Source organism: Oryctolagus cuniculus, chromosome 3 (assembly GCF_964237555.1).
Source record: "Oryctolagus cuniculus chromosome 3, mOryCun1.1, whole genome shotgun sequence".
NCBI classification, from domain to species: Eukaryota; Metazoa; Chordata; class Mammalia; order Lagomorpha; family Leporidae; genus Oryctolagus; species Oryctolagus cuniculus.
The window spans coordinates 204,783-219,848 of NC_091434.1; the positions used below are offsets into that span (position 1 = coordinate 204,783).

General features: G+C 56.7%; 1 protein-coding gene across 1 annotated transcript in view; it reads left to right on the plus strand.

The window, feature by feature from the left end:
• Positions 1-290: 290 nt before the first annotated feature.
• The window catches only part of THAP4 (THAP domain containing 4), a 43,968-nt gene continuing 29,192 nt past the window's right edge, over positions 291-15,066 (plus strand). Inside the window, exons 1-2 of the mRNA XM_051829385.2 lie at positions 291-489; positions 1,944-3,100. Of these exons, the coding sequence (XP_051685345.1) occupies positions 413-489; positions 1,944-3,100 (1,234 nt within the window). The 5' untranslated portion in view covers positions 291-412. The remainder of the gene's footprint in view (positions 490-1,943; positions 3,101-15,066) is intronic.

Here is a 15,066-nt window from a genome sequence, read left to right on the forward strand (position 1 = left end):
GAAGGTCCGGAGCGGCCCGCTGAGGCGGGAGGAGCACGCGTGGTCAAGCCGGCGCGGCCATCTTGCTTTACGGACGGTCCGCGCGCTATGTCGCCGCACGTCCCGCCCCGCCGGCTCGCTCCCCACCCGCCGCCGCCGCCGCCGCCGCCTCCTCGGCCACCGCCATCCGTCCGCCCTCTCGCTGACGCTCTAACGGCCAGAAGCGTCCGCCGCCCCGAGACGCCTGGGCGCCTGTCTGTCCGAGCCCCTGCGCCGCCATCTTGGCGTACGGCGGCCGCGCCCACGCCCCGAGCCGCGTCGCCGCCCGCGCCCCTCGCTCGCTCGCTCGCTCGCTCCCTCCCTCGGGCGGTCCGCGGGCGGCGGGCGGGCGGCGAGGGCCGGGGCCTGGCGGCGCGGCCGGCCGAGGCCCGCGATGGTGATCTGCTGCGCGGCCGTGAACTGCTCCAACCGGCAGGGCAAGGGCGAGAAGCGCGCCGTCTCCTTCCACAGGTACGCGGCCCGGCCGCCACGCCCCCGCCCGGCCCGGCTCGGCCCCGCGGGGAAACTGAGGCCGCGAGGCCGGCCCTGGGGCGAGGGGCCCCGGGGGGGCGCAGGGCTCGGCCGCCCGGGGCCCCGCGGGCGGCGCGGCGCGGGCAGGGGGCGCGGACGCTGTGTGACCTTGGCCCGGGCCGCCGTCTCTGGGCCGGGCGCCGCGGGGCAGTCGGGGAGGCCACTCGGCGGCCACTGCCGGCCGCCTCGCACCCCGCCGCCGCCCCCTGGCCCGCGGTGCGCTGCGGGTGTCCAGAAGTGGCTTGTGCTGGGAAGGGTCTTTCCGTGGGCGACTCGTCTCCGTACGCGTGCCAAGGCAGGCCCTCCGGAGAGCCTCGTGCCGGGGTCCCTCCGTGCCGGCGGGGATCTGGGGCCTCCCCGCTGCGCCCCTCAGCCGGGCGCCCAGCGGAGCACCTGTGCGGTGGACCGTCTGTGGGAGCGCTGCAGGTGCCCTCCCGGGTCGTGTCGGTGGCAGCTGACAGCTGGAGAGGGTGCGCGGCCTTCGTGGTGGGCTTCGTGGGCTGGGGCAGACTCCCCAGCCGTGTTCATGGAAGCAGCTCACAGAGCTCCCGCCCGGCGGTGGTCCCGGCTGCCCCGGTCAGAGGTCGGCCCCCGCCCTCGGGTGCACGTAGCGCATGCAGACTGCGCTCTAACAAAGAGGTGGCTACCAGGAATCTTTATTCCCTCAGTGGTTTTCAGGAGTGATTTTTCTCTACCATAGTGCACCAAGTGCACGGAGCTTTCCCCGTGTTGTGCCATCGCTGGCGCCTGTCTCCCGGATCTTTCTGAACTTGGGAAGCTGAAAGGCACCATGAGGCCCTGACAGCCACCGTCTGTGTGGGTGGTCCTGGCACCCCCAGGCTTTCCTGCCAGGGGGGTCACAGAGTGGCTGTCCCGCCTGCACAGGCAGGGCTGGCCGACTTCTAAAGGAGACTTTTACTTCTGAAGTGGAAATTCGGTCCGAACACAACCACAGCTCCCGCACCTAACTCTGGGGCCGCCATGGCTGTGCGAGCCACCGGCGGTGTGCCGCACGTTGCGGGGGACCTGGCAGCCCTCCTGGCCTGTGCGCCCGCCTCTTCCCACACAGACCTCGACCTGCCAATGGACGCACTGCCCGGAGTCCTGCCTTGCAGGCACTTGCAGAAACAATGCTGGCTGTCCCCCGGGTGCCCCGTGTCCTGTGGGATGTCGTCCACGCCTGTGTGTGCTTCGGGGCAGACGCTGTGGAAGGTGCACAGTGGGGTCTTTGTGTTTCTGTCCAGCGATAACTTTCAAGTACGAGGTGTCCTCCATTGTTGGCTCAAGTCTTCTTTAACACTTCGGTGTTTGCAGGAACACTCGTTTTGCTTTTGTAGTGGACAGGGAGACACTGGTAGTTATTTGTTCCAATTGCTTTGTCTTTTATCCCACAGGTTCCCTCTCAAGGACTCGAAACGCTTGATCCAGTGGTTAAAAGCCGTTCAGAGGGACAACTGGACCCCCACCAAGTACTCGTTCCTCTGCAGTGAGCACTTCACCAAAGACAGCTTCTCCAAAAGGCTGGAGGACCAGCACCGCCTGCTCAAGCCCACAGCCGTGCCCTCCATCTTCCACCTGACGGAGAAGAAGCGGGGGCCTGCAGGGCATGGCCGCACCAGGAGGAAGGAGGCCAGCAAGGCCAAGGCGGGCGTGAGCGGGCACGGGAGCACAGCGGCCAGTAGAGGAGCCGCGGGCTCGTCATCCTCCAGTGAGACCTTGATGGCCAAGCCCGAGGCGCGCAGGCTGAAGCGCGCTGCTCTGCAGGGCGAAGCCGCAGCCAGGGCCCCAGAGGAGGCTGCCGGGCAAGAGCAGACCCCGCCGTCTCTGCAAAGAACTCCTGGAGCTGGACTGGCCCCTGTGGCGGGAGGCAGCCAGGGGGAGAGAGAAGGGCCTGCCTCCGAGGCCTGTGACGGGAACCCTCCCTGCGCTGACGGGGCCGTGGCAGACAAGAGCGGCATCTCCGTGGAGGACTTCTCCCCGCCGGGGTCTGGGGCCTGCAAGTTCATCGGCTCCCTGCATTCCTACAGTTTCTCCTCCAGGCACACTCGAGAGAGGCCGTCCGTCCCACGGGAGCCCGTCGACCGCAAGAGGCCTAGGAGAGAGGTGGAGCCGAGCTGCAGTGGGAACAGCCTGGGCCCCGACAAGGGCATGGCCCAGAGCCCCCCAGGCTCGTCGCTCACGGCGACGCCCCAGAAGCCTTCCCAGGGCCCCTCCTCTCCTCCCGCCGACGTCCCCCCAAAGCCAGCCGCAGAAGCCGTGAAGGGCGAGCTCAGCGATGCCAGCCCCATGTCCATCAACGAGGTCATCCTGTCTGCGTCGGGGGCCTGCAAGCTCATCGACTCGCTGCACTCCTACTGCTTCTCCTCCCGCCAGAACAAGAGCCAGGTGTGCTGCCTGCGCGAGCAGGTGGAGAAGAAGAACGGCGAGCTGAAGAGCCTGCGCCAGCGGGTCAGCCGCTCCGACAGCCAGGTGCGCCAGCTGCGGGAGAAGCTGGACGAGCTGCGGAGACTGAGCCTGCCCTACCTGAGCGGCCTGCCGCCCCCCAGCCGTGGTCAGTATGAGCGCCCCGCGTCCGCGTCTCCCCCCAGCCAGGGGTGTCCTTGGGGGCCCCTGGTGGTGGCTGCACCTTGTGCACAGGGGACCCAGGCTCGGGAGCAGACCTTGGTGGGTTCTGGTCACGGGAGAGGCCTCTGCACACATGGGGTTTGTGGCTGAGAAAGGCAGTGTCGTGCCCTGCTGGCATGGGCTCGGGCCCAGTGTGTGCTGCCTCCGTGCATGGTATTCACACGGCCCGGGAGAGGCAGCCGGAGAGCGGAGGAGCTGGGTGTGAAGCAGGGCAAGGCGACATTGTCTGGGGAGACTGTTCCTGGGTAGAGTCGGTGTGAACCTGAGTGGTTGCCCTTGTAGCGTCTGTTCTAGCACAGCACGTTCCCTCGTGGGAGCAGGAGGGCACCGCAGCGGGCTGTGGGCTGAGCGGGGCTGAGATGCCCACTTCTCACCAGACACGCTGGGTAACGTGAGGTGACTGGCCTAGAATTGTAACCTGTTTCCTGGTTTCTCCGACCTGAGATTGCTTGTGGTGCCTTCTTTCCCTCTTGGCCACATTTCCTTAGGTTTCTCACTGGTCCGGGGTGCCTTCAGAAAGTTCACGAGAAAGCAGTGTTAAACGATTACCTTGGGGCCACAGTTGTGGCACAGTGGGTTAAGCTGCTGCTTGGATGCCAGCATCCCATATCAGGGTGCCGATTCCAGTCCTGGCTGCTCCACTCCCAGTCCAACGGCAGCTCCTTGCTAATGCACCTTTGATGGTAGCAGATGATGTTCCGAGTATTTGGGCCCCTGCCACCCATGTGCAAGACCAGATGGAGTTCTTGGCTCCTGGCTTTGGCCTGGCCTGGTCTGGGCCATGTGGGGAGTGAACCAGCAGGTGGAGGATACCTTTTTAGTGATAATGCACTCACACATGTGCTCTCTGTCGTCGTCACTCTGCCATTCAAATAAATAACTAAATCTTTTTTTAATAAAGATTTATTTATTTGGAAGGCAGAGAATTACAGAGAGGCAGAGGCAGAGAGAGAGAGAGAGAAAGTCTTCTATCCACTGGTTCACTCCCCAAATGGCCGCAACAGCCAGACCTGGGCCACAGTGAAGCCAGGAGCCAGGAGCCTCTTCCAGATTTCCCACGTGGGTGCAGGGCCCGAGGACTTGGGCCGTCTGCTTACTGCTTTCTCAGGCCACAGCAGAGAGCTGGACTGGAAGTGGAGCAACCAGGAGTCAAACTGATGCCCATCTGGGATGCCGGCACTGCAGGCGACAGCTTTACCCACTACTGCACAGCGCCGGCCCCAAATCTTTTTAAAAATTAGTTTTTTTTGGTGCAAAAGTTGTTGAAATCCCTGCACAACGTTTTTCATCGTGTGTTTTCCAGGACTGCTCTGAAGGCCCTGCTTCGGTTCTGCCCGCACCCAGCCCTCCCCTCTGCGTGTTTCTGTCACTGGCCTCCCGCCTGTGTCTGCTTGCTTTGGTTTCGTTTTGTCATTCCGAAGCCTGCGACTGGGCCTCTGTCCTCTCCACCTGGCTGTACACCCATGCTGCCCTGTTGCTGTTGGAATCTTTTGAACCCTGGAGTTGCCTAGAAAGGTGTTGACAGTGTTTGGAGTGGACTGCTGGGCAAGGGAGCTCCATCTCCTGTCTAATGCACTGGGGTCCAGTGGTGGCAGCTGTGCGTGGGGGGCTCTGGGGCTGTCGGCTGTGACTTGTAGCTGTACGTGGGGGGCTCTGACAGTTTTACCTCTCTTTATTTCTGAGTTTACGGTGCTTTCTTGTTTCTGTTCTTCTAGTGGATATCTGTCATTGTTAGAAACTGACATTAAACCCATTTTCCTGTAAATGTTTATATGTTTGTTTTTTTTTTAGACAGCGAGAAAGAGAAACAGAGGGAGAAAGCTCCCTGCCCCACCAGCTGACTCACTCCCCAGCAAGTGGCTGGGACTGGCCTGAGGCTGGATCAAGGGCCAGGACCTCAGCCCTGGTCGTCATCTTTTTTTTTTTTTTTTTTTTTAATAAGGTTTATTTATTTGAGTAACACAGAAGAGGACAGGCAGAGAGAGGGAGAGAGAGGTCTTCCATCTGCTGGTTCAATCCCCAGTCGGCTGCAACAGCCAGAGCTGCGCCGATCTGAAGCCAGGAGCTTCTTGCAGGGCCCCAATGACTTGGGCCATCTTCTGCCACTTTCCCAGGGCACAGCAGAGAGCTGGATTGGAAGTGGAGCAGCTGGTCTCAAACCAGTGCCCATATGGGATGCCTACACTGCAGGCAGCGGCTTTACCTGCTACACCACAGCACTGGCCCCAGCCCCGGTCTTCCTTGGGTGGCAGGAACCCAGTTACTTGGGCTGTCACCTCTGCCTTCCAGGGTCTGTGTTAGCTGGAAGCTGCAGGCAGGGCCCGATCCCAGTTCACACCACGGTGCTCCCTGATGGACGGGGCTGACGCCCACCCTGTCAGTGGTCAGTCGGTCATTTCCCCTGTGCTGTGCTTCCCAGGTCCAGACAGGGGTCCGAGTGCCCGTATCCTTACTTTTCCCGCATGAAGCAGCTCTAATTTAGATTTTACTGGTCACCTTTTTTTTAACCATTTAAAAAGAAATTTTAGTTTTTTTGAAAAGCAGAGAGACGGAGCTCTTCCATCTACTAGTTCCCTTTCCAAACACCTGCAGCAGCCGGGGTTGGACCAGGGCACAGCCAGGAGCTTCAGGTCTCCCATGTGGCTGTGTGGAGACTCAGGTACTTGAGGCATCACGTTCTGCTTCCCAGGGTGTGCATTTGCAGGAAGCTGGATTGGAAGAGGAGGCAGGACTTGAACCCAGCACTCTGATACGGGATGGGGCGTCTCCGTGGTTTACCCGCAGTGCCACGCCTGCCTCTGTGCACTGTCCATCGTATCCAGAGTCATGCTCCTTCGTGGAAATGTCTGATGATTGTTCTTGAGGATTGATACTCCAGTGAAGCTCCAGGAAAGGGTTGTTTGCTGTCAGTGTTCCTGGCCTTGAGCACAGGGAAACATCTTTCCTCTAGATATCCATGTTCTTTTCTGTCTGAACCAGAAGAATCAAATTTTGGGGGTTTTTGTTTATTTATTTTTACTTATTAGACAAGACAGAGAGACAGATCTTTCTCTGCAGGTTTACTCCCCTAACATCTGTAATAGCCAGGACTGTACCAGGCTAAAGCCAAGGGCCTGATACTCTTGTCTCTTGTGCAGATGGTGGGAACCCAACAAGTTGAAACCACCACCTGCTGCCTCCCAGCGTGTGCATTAGTGGGAGGCTGGAATTGGAAGTGGAGCCAGACTCGGAGCTGGCCCTCTGTTGTGGGTGCTCCAAGCGGCATCTTGACCACTACACCAGATGTCCACCCCACAGGGATCAGCCACCCTCTCTGCGGCCCCACTGTCCGATGCCAGTCAGATCCTGGTTTTCTTGCAGGGTGACCTGCAAGATGGATGCTGTTGCATTTTGTCCCTGGAGTGCCGAATGTCATCGCTGTGTCTGATGTGGATCTTGTTACTTTGTCCCCCTGTGGGCCTCGCCCCCTTTTTTGGTGATATTTATTTTATTTGAAAGGCACAGTTAGAGATCTTCCAAGCACTGGTTCAGTCCCCGTGTGGCTGTAACAGCCAGGACTGGACCAGACCAAAGCCAGGAGCCTGGAACTCCTTCCAGGTCTCCCATGTGGGTACAGGGGCCCAACCGAGAACAATGACCATCTTCTGCTGGTTTCCCAGGCACATTAACAGGGAGCTGGATCAGAAGTGGAACAGCCAGGACTCACATTGGCACCTATATGGGATGCCGGCATGTAGATGGTAGCTTTACCCGCCACACCACAGTGCTAACCCCCTTGGTGGAGCTTTCTGACCTGAGGTGTGGCCAGTCTTCCGTGTCCTGAATCGTTTTCTTCCTGGGAAGAATTGATAGCATGGCTTTAGCAGGGAGGGACCCTGTGGCTTGTAGATTTTGCAATGGGCGCTGGTGTCTGCAGCTGTGGCCCCAGGGTAGATAGTGGCCGTGAAGATGGAGATGCCAGTCTGGCGGATGCAGGCACTGCCAGGTCCGATCTCCCAGGTCCGGGCTTGAGCACCTGCTGTGAGGGTTTCCTGACGTGGGGGAGGAATTGAGTTGGAGGTGCCATGAAGGACTAGGGCCAGTTTTGAACAAGTACAAAATCCTTTTTTTTTTTCTTTTTAAAATTTCTTTGAAAGGCACTTAAAGAGAGAGGAGGACACACACGCACACACACACACACATATCTTCCATTCCCTGGTTCACTCCCCAAAACACTGCAATAGCCAGGGCTGGGCCAGTCCAAAGCAGGAGCTTGGAGCTTCATCCAGGTCTCCCAGTTGGGTGGCAGGGGCCCAAGCACTTGGACCATCCTCCACTGCTCAACTGGCATCCATATGGGATGTCAGTGTTGCAGCCAGCATCTTCAGCTACGCCACAACACTGGCCCTACAGAACCTCCTAAAGTTGGGCATTGGAGGCTGGAGTGGCAGGGTGAGGTCCGGGGTTTGAAGCCATGGGATTGAGTGAGGGTCTAGACTGGGATGTGGCACCACACCCAGCAGCAGGCCATGTTTGTGGAGGTGCCACTGGGCAGATCTGGGAGAGGAGACTGTAGGGGTGTGTGCGGAGTGATGGCAGCCAGGGGAGAGGGAGCATTCTGAAAAGGAGGGGCACTCGGCTGTGTGGGACCTGGATGTGGTCAGAATGGAGACAGGTTGGCTGGGCCCAAGGCCCTATGGGAGGGGGGCCCCGGAAGGAGGTGCTCTGCCTAGGAAGTTGAGCTGCGAAGGGAGCAGAGTCTTGGTTGTCTTGGGAGGGCAGCAGGATACGGGGACAGAGGCGGTGGCTGCTCAGTGACAGGTCTGCGCCCGAGCTGGGAGGGTGTGTCCAGGAGCCGTGAGAGCCAGGCGCTGTCTCGGGCGGCCCGCACGGGTCTGCCGTCCTGCGTGGGGACTTTCTGCTTATCAGTCGGGGATTTATGAGGAAAGGACCGTACGGTGTCCTTCCGTCCGTTTACTTCAGTTTTGGACAAGTTCTCGAGATGCAGCAGCTGGACCGCCGGGCTTCAGCGGTCAGCCTGAGCGCCCTCCCGGGATGCGGTGCTCTTCTCCCTGAGCCCCCTGGCCGAGGGCCTTAGGGTGCTGCTGTCACACCCAGACCAGCCCCTGGAGGGGCTCACTGCTCAGCTGCCCGCTCCTTGACTGCCCACTGTGCCCCTTGCTCGTGGTCACAGAGGAGTCGGCTGTTTCTCTCAATTTAAGGGTTTCACACTAGCTTCAAAGTTTGTATTTCCTTCTTTATAGAGTGATCATGCACATGTGGGCTTGTAAAAGCTTTTTACTGGGCAGGCATTGTGGCACAGCAGGTTAAGCCACTTATTTAGAATCCCGCATCCCAAGAGGGGTTGTGAGTTCAAGTCCCCACTATTCTGCTTCAGGTCCAGCTCCCTGCTTATGTGCTTGGGAGGCAGCAGATGATGGATCAAGTACTTGGGTCTCTGCCACCCCTGCAGGAGAGAGGGATGGGGCTCCTGGCTGCTGTTGCAGCCATTTGGGGAGTGGACCCCAGATGGAAGATGGAAGATCTGCCTCTTCCTCTTCCTCTTCCTCTCCATCACTCTGCCTTTCATATAAATATGTCTTTTTAAAAATTAAAACTTTCCTTGTGAAGTCTTGAGGATATACAAGCCACACAGAGCATCATAGTGGGCCCCCACACACCTGCACACCTGTCTCCACACATCTGCCCCCCCCCCGCACACCTTCCCCTCCACACCTGACTCCTGTACACCTGCCCCTCATACTTGCCCCACCACCTGCCTCCACACACCTATCCCCACACACCTGTCCCCCCACACCTGTCCCCACACACCTGTCCCCCCACACACCTGTCCCCCCACACCTATCCCCACATACCTGTCTCCCACACACCTGTCCCCACACACCTGTCCCCCCACACCTATCCCCACATACCTGTCTCCCACACACCTGTCCCCCCACACCTATCCCCACATACCTGTCTCCCACACACCTGTCCCCACACACCTGCCCCCACACACCTGTCCCCACACACCTGCCCCCACACACCTATCCCCACATACCTGTCCCCACACACCTGTCCCCACACACCTGTCCCCACACACCTATCCCCACACACCTGTCCCCCCACACCTATCCCCACATACCTGTCTCCCACACACCTGTCCCCACACACCTGTCCCCCCACACCTATCCCCACACACCTGTCCCCACACACCTGTCCCCCCACACCTATCCCCACACACCTGTCCCCACACACCTGTCCCCCCACACCTGCCCCCATACACCTATCCCCACATACCTGTCTCCCACACACCTATCCCCACACACCTGCCCCCACACACCTATCCCCACATACCTGTCTCCTACACACCTGTCCCCACACACCTGTCCCCCCACACCTGTCCCCCCCACACCTATCCCCCCACACCTGCCCCCACACACCTGTCCCCACACACCTATCCCCACACGCCTGTCCCCCCCCAACATGTCCCGACTTTGGGATACATCAGCATGATGCCACTTTTGTTTCATCTGCACTTCTACCAACCCCTCAACTTTTTATTGTTTTTAAAAGACTTATTTGAAGCCGGCGCCGTGGCTCAATAGGCTAATCCTCCACCTTGCGGCGCCGGCACACCGGGTTCTAGTCCCGGTTGGGGCGCCGGATTCTGTCCCGGTTGCCCCCTTCCAGGCCAGCTCTCTGCTATGGCCAGGGAGTGCAGTGGAGGATGGCCCAGGTGCTTGGGCCCTGCACCCCATGGGAGACCAGGAAAAAGCACCTGGCTCCTGGCTCCTGCCAGGATCAGCGCGGTGCGCCGGCTGCAGCGGCGGCCATTGGAGGGTGAACCAACGGCAAAGGAAGACCTTTCTCTCTCTGTCTCTCTCTCTCACTGTCCACTCCGCCTGTCAAAAAAAAAAAAAAAAAAAAAAAAGACTTATTTGAAATAAAGACAGAGTGACAGAATGAGGAGAGACATGGCCAGGGTGGGGAGGCCTCCTTCTGCTGATTCCCCAAATGGCTGCAACAGCTAGGGCTGGGCGAGGCCAAAGCCAGGAACCAGGAGCTCCATCCGGGTCCCCTGCATGAGTGTCAGGGGCCCAAGTACTTGGGTCATCTTCTGCCTTCCCAGGCACAGTCGTAGGGAGCTAGATCAGAAGCGGAGCAGCTGGGACTCAAACCAGCACTCCAATATGGGATGGCTGCGTTGCAGGCAGCAGTTTCTCTCCCTGTGCCACAACACAGGCCCCACATTATCTTTTTAATTAGTAGATTTTTAGGACAGTTTTAGATTAGCAGGAAAATTCAGATAATACAAAGAGCTTCTTTACTCCTGCTTCCTTCCAAAAGCAAATCTTGCCTTTTGTGATGCATTCCTCACGGACTGAAGCAGTATGGCCGCTGCATCGCTCGGGTTCACCTTGTGCTTGAATTCTGATAGCAGCAGATGGTGTGTCCCCATTGCAGTGATGTCCCTGCCTGGGAGCCCACTGTCCTCCCCCCTCCTGCTCCCCACAGCCCACAGCAGCTCCTGATGTCGCTGCTGCTGTCTAGGTTTCCCTTTCCCGAACTCCAAGGAACACTGAGGGATGGCGAGCAAGAGAGATAAGCAAAGAGAATTCCTGTCTGCTGGCTCAGATGCTCACAACTGCTGGGAGTGGCCAAAGCCAGGAGCTGGGAGCTCGGTTCGGGTCTCCCACGTGGCTGGCAGGAGCCTGGTGACTTGAGCTGTCGCCACTGCTTCCTGGGGTGTCGGGAGCGAGTCAGGACGTTGCGCGAGCACTCCGCCGTGGGTGCAGGCGTCTTAATTGGCTTCTTCTTCTTCCTGATGTGAAAGCTTATGGAGACAGTTCTGTTTGTTGTGAAGGACCAAGAAGCTGAGTCTGGAATGTCGTGTGCCAGTGTTGATCCACAGCAGGACAGCGGGGAGTGGAGAGGAAACCAGGGACACAGTGTGGAGTGAGCTCCAGCTCTCTGTTCTGACCTGAACCTGACTTGAACCTGTGTGTCTTGCAAAGCAGAGGCAGAAGTGTGAGTGTTACGTTGTGTGAAAATAGGATTTCTTTACAAGTGAGGATAAGCACACACTGAAGCGTGAGTGTGGGCTGCCCCTCATGAGTGGGCCAGAGGACTGTCTGCGGGAGTGAGTGCGAGCGAGTGCACGGTACCTGTGGTAAGGAGGCCTCTCCCCAGCATTCTCCTCCTCTCCTCTCTTCAGTGAAGTAGGGGTGGTACCTTAATTGGATAAGCAAGCCGGGTAGGGTCTTAGCTTGTGTCCTGCTCCCAGGTGAGATGGGAATCCTGGGAAAGTGTGCTTGTCAATTTGACAGTCAAGACATACACATTGCATTTTAGTGCTGTAAGAATCGCAGCTCGTCTGTGCATAACTGGCTGATGCCGCCACACAGCAGAAGGGAGATGGGACTCAGTGTAGCAGCTCCCGTGGGCAAGCAGAGCAAGAGGCTGTTGGAAGGTGGTGTTGAGAGCCCGTAGGCCAAACCAGAACAGATCCTGGAGGTGGCCCACAGCAGCTGCTGGCAGCCAGTCCCTACCCCCTGGGTCCTGGGCTCGTCTGGGCTCTGGCGGAGCTTCCCAGTGTGGACCTGGCCACGAGTTATTCCAAGGTCTCTCTTGGCTTTGTTCACTGTGGGTTGAATTTCTCCAGGACCCTTCCAGGCTTGTTTTCTCTGAAGCACCCCTCATCCTGCAGACAGTAGAATGGGGGGCACTGGACAGCGTACATGCTCTCCCTGTCACTGGCATGGCTGCCAGTTTAGATCTTAACAGCTCTAACTGGCGTCTGAAACACAGAGCTAAATGCCTACCCCAGGCTCATTTCTTTTCTTTTCTTTCTTTTTTTTTTTTTTTTAAGAATGTAGTTTCTGGTTTTCGTTAATTTTGTTTGCTTTTAATTTGAAAGACACGGGCTGAGATTTGGCACGGCAGTTAACACCTGCATTCAGAGTCCTGGCCTGGCTTTTTGTTTTTGTTTTAAAATTTATTTATTTGAAAGGCAGAGTTACAGAGAGAGAGGATTGGAAGAGAATGAGAGAGAGATCTTCCATCTACTGGTTCACTCCCCAAATGGCTGTAATGGCTGGAGCTGGGCCTATACAAAAAGCCAGGAACTTCTTCCGGGTCTCCCATGTGGGTTCAGGGTCCAAGCACTTGGGCCATCTTCCACTACTTTCGCAGGTGCATTAGCAGGGAGCTGGATTGGAAGTGGAGCAGCCGGGACTCGAACTAGTGCCCATATGCGATGCTGGTGCTGCAGGTGGAGGTTTAACCTGCTACGCCACAGCTCCAGCCCCTGGCTCTGCTTCTGATTCCACCTGTCTGCTAATGTGCACTCTGGGAGTCAGTGGTGGTAGCTCAAGTACTCCAGTCCCTGCTGCCAGTGTGGGAGACCAGACTGAGTTCCCAGCCTGGCTTTGACCTGACCCAGCCCCAGCTATTTGGGGCATTTGGGGAGTAAATTCGCACCTAGAAAATCTGTTTCTCTCTCCCTGTCTGCTTTTCACATTAAATAAAAAGACATTTTAAGAAGACAGAGATCTTCATTCATTGTTTCAGTCTCCAGATGCCTTCAAAAGCCAGCGCCGGACCAGTCTGAACCCAGGAGCCATGAATCCACTTGGGATTTTGCACAGGGGTGGCAGGGAGTTAAGTACCTGAGCCATCACCTGCTGCCTCCCAGTGTGCACGTTTGCAGAAAGCTGGAGTCAGAAACAGAGCTTGGACTCGAACCCAGGCACTCCATTAGGGGGTGTGGGCATCCCAAGCAGGGTCTCTACCACTGCCTCATGCTCAGCCCTCATCTCCTCTGGACGGACAGCAGTGCACCGTGGGCGCACTCAGTGTGGCCACTTCCTTTGAGGGAGGCCCTGGTTGCTTTTTGTGGCCAGAGCCGCGGTGCGGATTCATCAGAAGGTAAGCTCCTAGGAGGTGTTCAGCTTTGTAGGAAACTGTCCAGCCGTCTTGTGGAGTGCCGGTGCCGTCCTGCACGTGCACCAGCGCTGAGTGGGAGTTCGTGTGGCTCGGCCACGGCTGTGGGTAAGTGGAGCTCTCATTGCCATTCTCCAGTGAGGCGTGCAGGGAGCATCTTGCTGGTTCTTTGCCACTGTGTATCTTCTGAGGTGAGGTGTCGGGTCTTTGGCCCACTTAGAGTTAGATTGTTTTCTTGTTGTCAGGTTTTAAAAATTCCTTGTTACTTTGCATACAAATCCTGTGTGTTTTGCAAATATTTTCTCCAGGTCTGTGGCTTGTCTGTTTATATTTTGTTAGCAGTGTCTTTGGCAGAGCAGAAGGCTCAGATTTTTTTTCTTTTTTGTTTTTTTCTAAGATTTATTTATTTACTTGAAAGTCAGAGTTACACAGAGAGAGAAGGAGATGCAGAGAGAGAGAGAAGTCTTCCATCCAATGGTTCACTCCCCCGATTGGCCACAACAGCTGGAGCTGTGCTGATCCGGAGGCAGGAGCCAGGAGCCAGGAGCCAGGGGCTTCTTCCTGGTCTCTCACGCAAATGCAAGGGCCCAAGGACGTGGGCCATTTTCTGCTTTCCCAGGCCATAGCAGAGAGCTGGATTGGAAGTAGAGCAGCCGGGACTCGAACTGACACCCATATGGGATGCTGACACTGCAGGCGGCGGCTTCACCCACTGTGCCACAGCACCAGCCCCGAGGTTTCAGTGTTAATGAAGTCTGGCTTACCAGTTTCTTCTTATGAGGGTCACGCTTTGGTGCTATTTCTAGACTCTGCCAAACCCCAGGTCACCTAGGTTTTGTTGTTTCTTGTAAGAGTTTTGTAGTCTGTGTTCTACATTTACATCTGTGATCCCTCCTGAGTTACCTTTGTGACAAGTGTGAGGTCTGTGTCTAGATTCCAGCCAGTCTTTCTAGCACACCTGTCCCACACGTGACCCACAACCAGAATCCGTGTTTTCTGTGTGGGTCCAGTTCTGCACCCTGTGACTTGTCCATTAGTGACCACACAGCGCACGGCAGACCCCATGGGGGCGCTCTTGGCTGTGGTCCTCAGTGCAGTAGTGGCTCTCCTGGTCCTTCTGCCTTTCCATGTACAGTTTGCAACCAGCTCGTATCCACAAAATGCTTTCCTGGATTTTGACTGGGGTTATTTTGAATTGGTTGATCAAGTCAGGAAGAACTGACATCTTAGCAATATTAAATCTTCCATTTCCTTTAAAGACAGAGTTACAGAGACAGAGGGAGAGACAGAGACCCTCCATCCACCCCAAATGGCCACAATGGCCAGGGCTGGGCCAGACCAAAGCCAGGAACCAGGAGCTTCTTCCAGGTCTCCCACATGAGTTTAGGGACCCAAGCACTTAGGTCATCTTCCACTTCTTTCCCAGGCACGTTAGCAGGGAGCTGCATTGGAAGTGAAGCAGCCAGGACTCAAACTGGTGTTCACGTGGGATGCCGGCATTGTAGGCAGTGGCTTCACCCGCTACACCACAGTGCCATCCCCTCATCAGAGTTTTATAGTTTTCCTCAGTACGTGTACATATTTTGTATATATATTTTGTTCAGTTTATACCTAAATATTTCATTTTTTGCTTCAAATATGTTGGTAATTTTTTTTTTTTTTCAAATTCTGATTGCCTGTTGCTAGCATATTGAAAAGCAAGTCACTTGTGTATAACCTTGGCCGGCAGTGTTGGTGTAACTGCTGTCCACAGAAGTGAGCAGATTCTGTGAGAAAGCTAATACAAGGATTTCACAGGGCAGGCTCAGCCTGACCTAGGCCCTGCATTCACAAGCCCAACAACTTTTAATGAATCTTGGGAAGTGTTCCAAAGTGATCGAATTCTAGTTGAAATGTGCATGTTCTGTGATAGTTTTTATTTTTCACTGCATTTTTGGCTTGGCTGGAAAGGAGACTTCAGGGAAGCAG